At 46.0% G+C, this 13,448-nt stretch overlaps 1 protein-coding gene across 3 annotated transcripts in view; it reads left to right on the top strand.

The window, feature by feature from the left end:
• ap2a1 (adaptor related protein complex 2 subunit alpha 1) overlaps positions 1-13,448 on the top strand; it is a 32,164-nt gene that overhangs the window by 7,291 nt on the left and 11,425 nt on the right. For 2 of the 3 annotated variants that reach the window (XM_053676793.1, XM_053676790.1), the window contains exons 2-12: positions 2,224-2,435; positions 4,820-5,013; positions 7,182-7,311; positions 8,541-8,642; positions 8,731-8,990; positions 9,205-9,373; positions 9,525-9,845; positions 9,931-10,028; positions 10,155-10,386; positions 11,287-11,481; positions 12,533-12,687. In XM_053676793.1, the coding sequence (XP_053532768.1) occupies positions 2,224-2,435; positions 4,820-5,013; positions 7,182-7,311; positions 8,541-8,642; positions 8,731-8,990; positions 9,205-9,373; positions 9,525-9,845; positions 9,931-10,028; positions 10,155-10,386; positions 11,287-11,481; positions 12,533-12,687 (2,068 nt within the window). Of the gene's footprint in view, positions 1-2,223; positions 2,436-4,819; positions 5,014-7,181; positions 7,312-8,540; positions 8,643-8,730; positions 8,991-9,204; positions 9,374-9,524; positions 9,846-9,930; positions 10,029-10,154; positions 10,387-11,286; positions 11,482-12,532; positions 12,688-13,083; positions 13,147-13,448 lie in introns of all 3 variants that reach the window. The other variant, XM_053676789.1, reaches the window with a different exon arrangement.

The following is a 13,448-nucleotide window of genomic DNA, read 5'->3' as shown; positions in this document are numbered from 1 at the left end:
GAAAACTGGCAAATCCGATCTGATACTGGTCCAGCATTGCGATATACTCTGGATCAGATCTCATTCTTAGCAAATGGTGATTAGTTGTTCTACAGAAGGGGGAGCGTGTGAGAGTCAGACGCAGCGTTTAATGTAGGAACTCTGCATCAGATATCCGAGTGGAACTGGGCAGTGTGACCCCGGCGCTGTTATCCGTCTCCTCCAGCACGGGCCGGTCTGACTGCTCGGGTATGATAAGGTGTTTATCAGACTCTCTCCGTTCCTTCAGCTGCACGTCTGAGGTTTAGACGTTTGCGCGCTGGAGAAGAGACGGACACCTCCTGCTTAGACGTCCGATGTGTAACTTGGGCATGCCGGTGCTACACCTGAGAGATAAACAGGTTTCATCTGGGAGGTGGAGGTGGAGTGTGTATGGTTCAGAAGGCGGAGTCTCTTCTAAGGAAAATCTAGTCCAAAACTCTAGTCGGATTTTCTACGTCAGATCCTGTATGTGTAGCTTTCCTCTGAGTTTGCTGTCCTCCTATTGGTGGATTTTAGACGAGCGTCGTGTCGGCGCTCACACTGAGATTCTCCGAGAACTTGATCTCCAACATCTGGACAGGAAGTTACATCATGCTGGTTGGGTGTGTGTGAGAGAGAGAGAGAGAGAGAATGAAGCGTGGGTCATGATGTTCATCCAAAATGAGGTGTTTAATAAAGTGGGTGTGGCTTTAACGCTGTGAAACTTGATTCAGTTCTTTGTGTCTGTGATGTGCAGTGTAATGTGTAATAAACATGGTGTGTGTGTGTGTCTCAGTAATCCACTATGTGTGTGTGTGTGTGTGTGTTTCTTTCTGTTCATCTACACACTTGGATGTTATCACTCTGTGGTTTATGTTGAGGCTTTGTTCACATTTGTTTCAGTCTTGTTTGAAACACTCGAACATCCTTCATGGAATCTCTCTCGTGCTCTCTCTTTGACACACACACACATACACATACGTGCGAATGTTGACTTTGTTCCTGTTCTCTAGCCTTTTAACCCTCAAACCCCCAGAAGTTCCATTCTGCTGTGTGCTGCTTGTTCCTGCTGGATGTTGGTCTCAGTGTAACACCACAGTGACGTTGTCCTCCTCTGGGGTTCAGACCACAGCGTTTATTCTTAACTATAGGATAAAAATAAACAACACTGCTGCAGGGTTAGTGAACGTCTCTTAGTTAGTGAGATCTCCTTCATCAGGTGTGTGTGTGTGTGTGTGTGTGTGTGTGTGTGTGTGAGAGAGAGGTTCTGTTTCTCATGTGTATGGATGATAAATCCATAAATCACGTCAACATTGAGGTATTTACACAGTGCACCCTGTACACTCCCACCACGCCCCACCACGCCCCGTAAACTGCCACCACGCCCTGTACACTCCCACCACGCCCCACCACGCCCCGTAAACTGCCACCACGCCCTGTACACTCCCACCACGCCCCATAAACTGCCACCACGCCCTGTACACTCCCACCACGCCCCGTAAACTGCCACCACACCCCACCACGCCCTGTACACTCCCACCGTGCCCCGTAAACTGCCACCACACCCTGTAAACTGCCACCACGCCCCGTAAACTGCCACTACACCCTGTAAACTGAAAACCATGCCCCACCACACCCTGTAAACTGCCACCATGCCCCACCATGCCCCGTAAACTGCCACCACACCCTGTAAACTGCCACCATGCCCCACCATGCCCCGTAAACTGCCACCACACCTCACCACGCTCTGTAAACTCTGTTACTGCTGTTTATACAGCTTCTGAATAATTATATTACAGTTCTGTTTCTGGGCTTTAGGATACTTTAGTGCTTTCACCTAGAGGTTACCAACCAACCCCACAGTTACATCTCTCTCTCACTCTCTCTCTCACACACACACACACACACACACACACACACACAAGTTGATGTCTCATGGAGGAGGTGTGGCCTGTGTACCTGGCACTCTCAGTGAAGAAGGCATTGCCTGTGTACTGCATACTTGACAGTCTGCGTGTGGGAGGCGTGGCCTGTGTACCTTACAGTTTGAGTGAAGGAGGCGTGGCTAAAACGTGAAGTAAAATACAAATATGTCGGTACTAAATATCCAAGGATGATATTTTCTCAGTATACACGTTCGCTATTGCTTTAGTGTCCCTGCGTATCTGCTTACAGCTGTCTGATCTGATCCAACCTGTTCTGCCTCATCATCTTCTTCCTCAGGTAAGAGTAAGGAGGCTGAGATCAAGCGCATCAACAAAGAGCTGGCCAACATTCGCTCCAAGTTTAAAGGAGACAAGGCTCTGGATGGATACAGCAAGAAGAAGTATGTGTGTAAGCTGCTCTTCATCTTCCTGCTGGGACACGACATCGACTTCGGACACATGGAGGCCGTCAACCTGCTCAGCTCCAACAAGTACACCGAGAAACAGATCGTAAGTGTACACACACACACACACACACACACACACACACTGCTCTGTCTCTGGTGTGTGTAGTTCTAGCTATTTATCTGTAACTGCAGGAAATCAGGAGTGTGTTTTATTTTCAGTGCTCTCTGTGACACGCCATGTCTGCTCACCACCAGCTCTAATCATCTCCTGCTGATCTTCCACCCTCTCTCTCACTCACTCACTCACACACACACACACACACACACACACACACACACACACACACACACACAGACACACACAGACAGAGCGGGAGTCATGTGGCCCTATGCTCTGCTGTACTTTGCACTGAACCCCCCCCCCTCACATCGTCCTCCTGAGGTATGTGGTGATGTCATCACTTTTTGAAGGAGCACTTCCTGTGAAGTCATTGTTTCAGGATAATGAAAGCTCGATCTCTCTGCTGTGTACTTTATTATTATTATTATTATTATTATTATTATTATTTCCCCCCCTTAATAACGAGTGTGTCCTCACACAGCCAGTCAGCTGATGATAAATGGTCTGTACTTATACAGTGCCTTATACAGTGTCAACTTTCGTGCTTCTACAAATGTTTTTCATTCACACACTCTCTCTCTCTGTCTCACACACACACACACACACACACACACACACACACACACACACACCAAGGCAAGGCACTAGCCTGGCATCGGGAGCAACTTGGGGTTCAGTGTCTTTCCAAAGGACACTTTGATATGTGGGCCGCGAATCGAACCTCCAACCCTGTGATTAGTGATACTCGCTGTACCACCTGATTCACAGCTGCCCAAAGTTAGTGTGTGTGTGTGTGTGTGTGTGTGTGTGTGCTACTTGTCTGCGCTGCTTATGCAAATTAATCAGGCGAACATTTCCCTTTTGCTTGTTTTAATTTTCTTTCCCTGAGAGGCATGCTTTCTGAAGTGTGTGTGTGTGTGTGTGTGTGTGTGTGTGTGTGTGAGAGAGTGTTTATAGTCCTCTTTTTTATGTCTTCACACTGATGAGGTTTTATTTTAGGGTTGGAGTTCAGGTTTATCTCTGAGGACTGTGTTTATTAGTCAGGCTGTCTCTCTTTCTCTCTGTGTGTGTGTGTGTGTGTGTGTGTGTGTGTGTGTGTGTGTGTGTGTGTGTGTGTGTGTGTGTGTGCTTGCGCGCATGCGCTCGGATTAAGTGTGATTTGATCCAACCTCGACTTGAAGTAAATAATTAAACTGCTTACATTAAGAGCCGTTGTTGATTTGATAATGAACTGAAACACTTGGTTTGTGTTTATTCCTAAAACTGAGCTGCTGAAGGCTTTAACACACCGACTCCTGACCAGCAGAGCTGTAATTACACTAAATAATTATGTTTATGTAATGAAAGAGGTTCTCACACACTTTTTTCTAGAACGTTCCTGTTCCCTTCTTTTTCTCATCTCTAACTTTTTTTTAATGATCTCTCTTGCGAACATCATCTTCTCAGTCTGCACATCGAGTCCGAATCGATGGTCCGAGTGGGGTGGCGTGTGGTTGGGGGTGGAGGGTGGGGTGGCGTGGGGTGGAGGGTGGGGTGGCGTGTGACAGCACTGTACTGATTGAATGGTTGAAGTATAGTGAAGCGGCCGTGATGAACACCACGCTGTCATTTTCCTAATGTAATCCCATGCTGATGTTTAGAGAGTGAAGACTTTATCACGGCGTCATCTGTTGATCCGGCTGGAGAGATCCCACACCACACACAGCTATTGTTCTGAAGAGTCTGGGTGGTCTTCAGTAAGAGACAGGCTGGATTCTCTCTCTCTCTCTCTCTCTCTCTCTCTCTCTCTCTCACTCACACACACACACACACACACACACACACACACACACACACACACACACGCGCGCTCTGTCTGAAGCTTTACCCAGGTTAACACACTGCAGTTTCATGACCTGTAGACCGGAGTGCAGCGCAGTGTGTAGTCCTTCCTGTTTATCCCGCAGTACTGTTGATTAATTTTCTATAACTGCAGCTCTGACTGTAGCGCAGCTGCTAATCACAGCTTTATTCATTATTAATGCACTCATTCTGATACGTTAGCGTTTCTATAGTAACATCTCGTTCAAACTGTAATTGTTGGTAAATCGCTGTATAAGAGGAGTAAAACACTCGGGCATGCTGTTAGAGAGAAATAATCAACTACGGGATGGTTCGCCTCCTGATGCCATTGTGTTTTATTCTTTACTGATTTTAATGTGTCATAAGTTTATAAAAATGATCTAGAAACATGCCGAACTTCACCCTCATGAAAATGGCAGGATTTATGAGTATGTAAATTTTCCTACCCCTTACAGCCTGATATCACTAGTAAAGAGATACTTGATGATTTAATGTTTTGTGTTCTCTCGCTCTCTCTCTCTCAGGGCTATCTGTTCATCTCGGTGTTGGTGAACAGTAACAGTGAACTGATCAGGCTGATCAACAACGCCATAAAGAACGACCTGTCCAGCAGGAACCCCACCTTCATGTGTCTGGCCCTGCACTGCATCGCCAACGTGGGCAGCAGGGAGATGGCCGAGGCCTTCGCCGGGGAGATCCCACGCATCCTGGTGGCAGGGTGAGAGAACCCAAATGCTAGAACGGAGGGAACGAGGAATGATTATAAGAACGGAGGGAACATTAGAGAGTCTGTGAGTGAGAAATGATAGCTGTAGATTACCAAAGGTGTGGACACGGCAGAGTGGAGAGCTTCATCTGTGTAGTTTTTATATGGTAATGAGTAGGGGTAGAGTAGGGGTGGGGTAGAGTAGAGTAGAGTAGGGGTAGAGTAGAGTAGAGTAGGGGTAGAGTAGGGGTAGAGTAGAGTAGAGTAGGGGTAGAGTAGGGGTAGAGTAGAGTAGAGTAGAGTAGAGTAGAGTAGAGTAGGGGTAGAGTAGGGGTAGAGTAGGGGTAGAGTAGAGTAGAGTAGAGTAGAGTAGGGGTAGAGTAGAGTAGAGTAGAGTAGAGTAGGGGTAGAGTAGAGTAGAGTAGAGTAGAGTAGAGTAGAGTAGAGTAGAGTAGGGGTAGAGTAGAGTAGAGTAGGGGTAGAGTAGAGTAGAGTAGGGGTAGAGTAGAGTAGGGGTAGAGTAGAGTAGAGTAGAGTAGAGTAGGGGTAGAGTAGAGTAGGGGTAGAGTAGAGTAGAGTAGAGTAGAGTAGAGTAGAGTAGAGTAGAGTAGAGTAGAGTAGAGTAGGGTAGAGTAGAGTAGGGTAGGGTAGGGTAGGGTAACCTGTCCTGGAGCTTTAAACACTGTTGTGTTATCTATCGCGTTTCAGCGGCTCATTCTAGGGCTGCTTGATTATGGCAGAATTCATAATCATGATTATTCTGGTCAGTATTGAGATCACGATTATTAAACACAATTACTCACTGACTTGGAAATATCATGCATTTACTGAACTTTAAAAAAAAAAAAAAAAAAAAAGAAAGAAAAATCTTATTGTATTTTTAACAGTGGAGTTCCTTTATAATTCAACGGAAAACAAAGTTTATATATATTACACTTAAATATAAAAGTAAATTTTCACTACTCCTGTACATGAACTTTCCTTACTTATTCAAGCTATGGGTCGCTGCTTACATTCGTTTTTTCTATGCTTTTGCATGAAATTTCTGCGTTTCTGTATCTCTCTCTACTGTATTGACATCTCTCTTGTAAGCGAGCGGAGCACGTCATGTGACTCATTTCAGCGAATTGCATCGTCAGAAATGAACTTTAAACTTCCTTACCCAGTGAAATTGTCTCCCGGTTTATATGAGCCTGTAGTTTTCTGCGTCAGCTCTAGAAAGGAAATGAGCGTATTTACACCAGCTGTCATGATGCTAGAGGAAATGAGCCCAACCATACCAAACTTTATTTCTTTTTGTTCCACATCGGTTTCCTCTTTCTTGTCGATTAAAGGCTCTCTTTCTGTGTTCTTGGCTTGAGCTGAACTGAAAATGCCCCGCCCTGGCGGGGAGCGAGTTTGGCCTTTTAGTGAGGGGCAAAACCGCACCGCTGTAAAGAACAATGGTGCGCGGTGTTTAAAAAGACAACATGAGAACATAGTGAAATGGAACACGGCACAGTAATCGTTTTATCTCAATTATTTTGTTCTCATAATCATCAAAGGCCATAATTGAAATTGAAATAGAAATTCGATTAATCGCACAGCTCTAGCTCATTCTGCAGTGAGTAAATCTTCATCCAGCTCCCATAAACATCTGTTCTTCTGGTTTTATGGCGTCATTCCAAAAATAAAGGAGTCCTGAGCATCCTGACTCCTCTCTGGTGAAGTAGAGGTCATTGTAATCACTCATCATCATGGCTGTTCTGCGTATTTAGATAGCTTAGCTACTGTTCAGTTTGATTTTGGGGCAGTAGAGGCTCGGTGGTTAAAGGCTCTGGGGTTACTGATCAGAAGGTCAGGAGGTCAAGCCCCAGCACTGCCAAGCTACCACTGTTGAGCCCTGGGGCGAGGCCCTTAACCTTCAACTGCCAAAAGTTGTGTAAATGAGATGAACGTAAGTCGCTCTGGATAAGGGCGTCTGTCAAATGCCGTAAATGTAATGTAAATGATTTAGAGAGCTTGGGTGTAGTGTATCAGACAAAACCATAACAAATACATACGGAGTATAAATCACTAATTATATTACACTGTGTAGGATATAGGCCAGTTTTCAAAGGGGTGTGTGGTTAATGTGTGTGTGTGTGTGTGTGTGTGTGTGTGTGTGTGTGTGTGTGTGTGTGTGTGTGTGTTTGTTTCAGGGACACGATGGACAGTGTGAAGCAGTCGGCCGCGCTGTGTCTGCTGCGTCTGTATAAAACGTCTCCGGACCTGGTGCTGATGGGAGAGTGGACGTCCAGAGTGGTGCATTTACTGAACGATCAGCACATGGTGGGTCTGAGTGGGGAACTGGCTCGCACCTCCACCCCACCACCTCCTCCACCCCTACACTACTGTAATGATGTATTATTTATATGGCATGGTTTCTCCATGGAGTGCAGCGTAGAGGTCTGTAGCCTCCTTGCTGCAGTCCTGTACAGGTTCCTCCTTCATCCTCACACAGCATAATCCACACCTTATTCACCTATAAATACTGCTTAAACACGGACACAGGGCGACATGAAGGGAGGACACGCCCCCGAGTCTTCCCGAGCTGAAGTGATGAACTGATGCTTTGTGTTTTTATTCTGAATGAGTTTAACACCAGGTCACGTCCAAGAAATGTTCATAATAAATCATACATTGTATCTGAAATGAAAAATAGTATTAAAGGTGTATTGAATAAGATTAGTTTTAAATAAATAAATAAAAATGAAGATTAGGTTTGTCATTTGATTGGTTCCTGCCCATCGTATTGAAGCTCCGCCCCCAGGTAACCCCATTGACCCCTATTAAGCACATTTTTACTGAAATGTAAAACTTCTGGAACTTTTTCCAGACGATGCTGTTATTCAGAGACTTGTTTAATTGATTTTTTTTTTAAGTTCTGAACAGATTTAGCAGTTTTTTATGTTGTATAAATTTGAAGTGTTTTATGTAATAATGTTAATATTTAATTGATGAACCTTTAGTTTGCTGTGTGAATAGCCTGGTTACTGACATGGCGTTAAAAATAAATAACTCCGCCCCCAGGATCTTGGCGTCTAGAGCGAACGGGTTTCTCAATACTTGGTATGCTGTTTTTCGAAGACCACAGCTTAAGCTGTTGTTTATCATATTCTACGGATTATTTATGCAAATAAGGAATGGAACAAATGGCCTACTGTACCTTTAATGCTGCAGCAGTTGAGCTGTGCGAGGTGACGTACAGGTGTAATGTTTGTATCGCTGGCTCAGGGGGAGGGGGTATTTGCATTTGTTTACCTTTCCAAATGTGCAAAATTAGACGAGATGAACAGCAGCTTGTGAGTGACATCAGCGGCAGCGTCTGAATGTTTGTTTATTCCACTCGTTCGTTATTAAAGGTCAGTTCGTCTGTTTGTTTGTATAACCTACGTTTATAATTGTAAAGCAGTTTGTTTTATCTCTGGAACCGGTATCACTCCTGTGTGGGATCAGTAATGCAGAACTCCAGCTGAACTCTGCTCTTTATATACGTATCCCTGTCTCTCTGTTTCCAGGGCGTGGTCACTGCAGCCATCTCCCTCATCACCTGCCTCAGCCAGAAAAACCCAGACGAGTTTAAGACGTGTGTGTCCCTGGCCGTGTCCCGTCTCAGCAGGGTATGTCTCTTTTCTGCACACACACACCCACACACTCTGTCTCTGGCACTTCTGCATGTCTTATTAAACGCGTCTCTCTACGGATCAGATCGTGTCCTCGGCGTCCACCGACCTGCAGGACTACACGTATTACTTCGTCCCTGCTCCCTGGCTGTCCTGTAAGCTGCTGCGTCTCCTGCAGTGCTACCCTCCTCCTGAGGATGGCGCTGTTAAAGGCCGCCTGGTGGAGTGTCTGGAGACCATTCTCAACAAAGCCCAGGAACCTCCCAAGTCCAAGAAGGTGCAGCACTCCAACGCCAAGAACGCCATCCTGTTCGAAGCTATCGCGCTCATCATTCACTACGACAGGTGAGTACCGCTCCTGTGCCACGCCCTCCTCCGTGTCTCACCTACTCTGTACAGAGTTAGTTTTTTACTGTTTATAGTTACAGTTAATGTTATGGAACATCGACGGACATGTTCTTGTTTTCATTTGAAGCAGTCGCACCCTCACCAGCTTCTCTTTGTGTGTGTGTGTGTGTGTGTGTGTGTGTGTGTGTGTGTGTGTACGTGTGTGTGACAGTGAGCCGAACCTGCTGGTGCGGGCGTGTAATCAGCTGGGTCAGTTCCTGCAGCACAGAGAGACTAACCTGCGTTACCTGGCCCTAGAGAGCATGTGCACACTTGCCAGCTCAGAGTTCTCCCACGAGGCCGTGAAAACACACATTGAGACCGTCATCAACGCCCTCAAGGTCAGTATGCACGCGCACACACACACACACACACACACACACAGAGAGTACGAAACCCAGAGTCTAATGTGGTCCACTACATGCAGAATAATACGGATTTTTTTGTTCTGGCTTTAAATAATACACTGATCTATAACCCCCCCCCCCCCAGACGGAGCGTGATGTGAGTGTGCGTCAGAGGGCAGCTGATCTGCTCTACGCCATGTGTGACCGCAGTAACGCTAAGCAGATCGTGGCTGAGATGCTGAGTTACCTGGAGACGGCAGACTACTCCATCCGTGAGGAGATGGTGCTGAAGGTGGCCATCCTGGCTGAGAAGTACGCAGTGGACTACTCCTGGTACGTGGACACCATCCTCAACCTGATCCGCATCGCCGGCGACTACGTGAGCGAAGAGGTGTGGTACCGCGTCATCCAGATCGTCATCAACCGTGACGACGTGCAGGGCTACGCCGCCAAGACCGTCTTTGAGGTACACACACACAGTTATTTTTCACATAAGCTAGATGAGGATGTACTTAGTGGTTGCTCACTTGACCTCTGACCTTTGACCCTAGGCCCTACAGGCTCCGGCGTGTCATGAGAACATGGTGAAGGTCGGGGGTTACATCCTCGGAGAGTTCGGGAACCTTATTGCTGGCGATCCTCGTTCCAGGTGAGCTCTTCACCTGTCCTCTGTTTAGCACAAGGACTGCTTTAACACAGCTGTGTGTCTGTAATATTTCTCTCTCTCTCTCTCTCTCTCCCCCTCTCTCCCAAACCCCCCCCCCCCCCCCACCAGTCCATTGGTTCAGTTTAACCTGCTCCACTCCAAGTTCCACCTGTGTTCAGTTCCTACTCGCGCTCTGCTCCTCTCCGCCTACATAAAGTTCATTAATCTGTTCCCCGAGACGAAGAGCACCATCCAGGAGGTTCTGCGCTGTGACAGTCAGATCAGGAACAGTGACGTGGAGCTTCAGCAGAGAGCCGTGGAGTATCTCAAACTCTCCTCCATCGCCAGCACCGACGTCCTGGTGAGAAATCCTACACCACTCAGGTTCACCTCACTCACCTGCTGCTCTGTGCCTCAGCTAAATAAATAACACCTCAGGGGGTGGTCTGTGTGTGTGTGTGTGTGTGTGTGTGTGTGTGTGTGTGTGTGTGTGTGTGTGTGTGTTTTTAATGAGAATGGAGTCACTTCACTACGCATACAGTATATAGTTTAGACACAGTCATTCTTTATTTATTTGCCCCCCCCACAAACACACACATTTTAGAATAACAATAGTCAGCAAATCTCCGGAGTAACACAAATGGATCTCTGGGAATTGTGTTGTGATAAAAAATTAATAATTCAAAATAATTTAATATTTGAGCATTTTCAGAGTCGACGCCCTTTTCTCAGAGAATTTCCAGACATGTGTTCTTGGCGTTTTCTCCCCCGATTTCTTGAGGAATTTCTCTGCTGATTTTTAGAGTATTAAAGGAGTTCCCACCCTAACCCTGCACACTTATCTCCTGCTTTTCAGAATATTCCGAGTCGTCCGTCTAATATAATACTTTTTTGTAAATAAATTGTTCGTTATCTAATGAAGGAAATGAATGTTATTGCTCGATTATATTTTTGTCTGCGACACCGATTTCACACGTTTAATCCCACACCTTCAGATCAAAAGGGTTTTAACATCATGAAACATTTGTCAAGTGTCCACAAACTTTTGACCCACAGTGTGTAATTCTGATTCTGTACATCAAATTACCTGACATTACCTGCTTCCAATGTAGCCCCGCCCACCACAAATCACATGACTGGAAAAAGAAATCTTTTTTTTTTTTAAGTCGATAATAAATTCACCACAGAACTTCCAAATAATGATAAGTTAATAGTGTGTGTGTGTGTGTGTGTGTGTGTGTGTGTGTGTGTGTGTGTGTAGGCCACAGTGCTGGAGGAGATGCCCCCGTTCCCTGAGAGAGAGTCCTCCATCTTGGCCAAGCTGAAGAAGAAGAAGGGTCCGGGTGCTGTGTCCGGTGCCGAGCTGGAGGACGGGAAGAGAGAGGGTGGAGAGCTGAATGGAGGAGGAGGAGGAGAGCGGTCCGGAGACGGCTCTGCCATTGCAACGTCCAACGCAGTGAGACCCGCACACACACACACACACACACCTTTACACACAGTGTCCTGGTGTAGGATCGATCACTCAGCAGAAACACACACACACTCAGGAACAGTGCTGCTGTGTTTGCACTTCAGTGGGAAATGAGTCAGCATTAAAAATCAACTCAAAAGGGAAGACCCTTCTCATTGTCCCATCTTTATCTCTCTCACACACACACACACACACACACACACACACACACACACACACACACCGTGCACTCTACACTGTGGAAAGTTGCTCCGATTTCTCCATATTAAGTGCTGACCCTCCGTTCACACAGTGCGTCTCGCCCAAAATTATAATGCGTCGCTCACTCGGCTTTGCTCTCGGTTACCGTGGAAACACTGCCCCCCCCCCCCCCCATCCAGCATGCAACGATGTCTCATTTGTTGTATTTTATTTAGCATCACACATCATTTTAATCCAATCTAAGCTGAATATTCACAAACTGAAACATTTGACTGTAATCTACTGAAACCTGAAATGTTCTGAAATAATAAGCAGGACTGAATATTTAATGAGAATCAGAAACGAATACTGAACTCCTTTACCGATCTGCGTGTGAGAGGAATTGGACACGTAAAACGTGTACGTAGGGGCGTTTACAAGGGAAACGTGGTGTTTGTGGAAATCCGGTTCGATTAATTGAAAGACTTGAAAAATTCCAGAATCTTTGCTAGGATATTATTTCGCTAAGTAATGGAGGAGGAGGAGGAGTTAGTGTGTGTCTGTGGTAGCTGGTGCACAGCAGTGGCTGAGCTGCATTACTAGAGTTTAGAGTTTAGAGGCACTTTTATGGAGTTTTATGGACGTGGCTAAATGTAAGAGTGCTGTGAACGTGCCTTTTGTCATTTATAGACTGTTGGCATTTATCAGTGTGGACACATGAATACGAAGAACATCAAACAAAACTTTTATAAACCTTTGTTTCTGTGAAAACGTTTACACACAACTTTTACTAAGTCATGTGACCTCCTGTTTCTCTCTCTCTCTCTCTCTCTCTCTCTCTCTCTCTCTCTCTCAGTCCACTCCCTCTCCTTCAGCCGATCTCCTCGGTCTCCGCTCCTCCGCCCCGGTCAGTGCGGCCCCGCCCAGTTCTGGTAGCCTATTGGTGGATGTGTTCTCGGAGGCGGGGCCTGCTGCTCCAGCCGCTGCGGTCAGTGATGATGGCTTCCTCAGGTAAGCATGAACGTTTCTAATAAACTTCAAGACAAATTCAGAACAGATTGTTCCACAGTGATTGTGAGAAGTTGTAGTGTCTCGTCAGACTTTCTGCTCTTCTGTACTTTCACTTCTCTCTGTGTGTGTGTGTGTGTGTGTCTCTGTGTGTGTGTGTCTGTGTGTGTGTGTGAGAGAGATCTGTTCTGGTTTACCTTACTGTATATGTGACTGTCTTTTTCTCTTGCTTTCTCTCTTTTCTCTCTTTCCCTCCCTTTCCTGTGTCCCTTTCTCTCTGTGTGTGTGTGTGTGTGTGTGTGTGTGTGTGTGTGTGTGTGTGTGTGTGTGTGTGTGTGTGTGTGTGTGTGTGTGTGTGTGTGTATCCTCGTATCCTCCTTTGTCATCGGACAATGGCAGAGATCTGGAACCTCCCACTGAGAGCTCTGACTCCTTATTGGCTGAGGGTCCTGGTGACTCGGAGTAAGAGGCCGGTGGTTGGCTAACGTGTCCATATGCACACACACTTCACCCGGCTGTAGGCAGGTTTCCATCCCAGGGCTTTTTTATTAAAAAATGTCAGAGTTTTGTAAATTGTTACAAATATTGACGTGATTGATTTGTGTAACTCGTCAGTGCAGTAAATGTGTTTAACAGGAAAACTACTACATTTCTGCCTCTTCTTTCTCCCAGCAGCACGTGTTTATTACGCGTGTTTATCAGGTGTGTTTATTACAGAGGATGGAAACCTTGCTGGAGCCTTTCTGTCAGAAGTTTCTTATTAA

Source organism: Ictalurus punctatus, chromosome 2, assembly GCF_001660625.3.
Source record: "Ictalurus punctatus breed USDA103 chromosome 2, Coco_2.0, whole genome shotgun sequence".
Classification (NCBI taxonomy): domain Eukaryota; kingdom Metazoa; phylum Chordata; class Actinopteri; order Siluriformes; family Ictaluridae; genus Ictalurus; species Ictalurus punctatus.
Note: the sequence above shows the minus strand (reverse complement) of the source record. Positions and strands in the feature narration are given on the sequence as shown.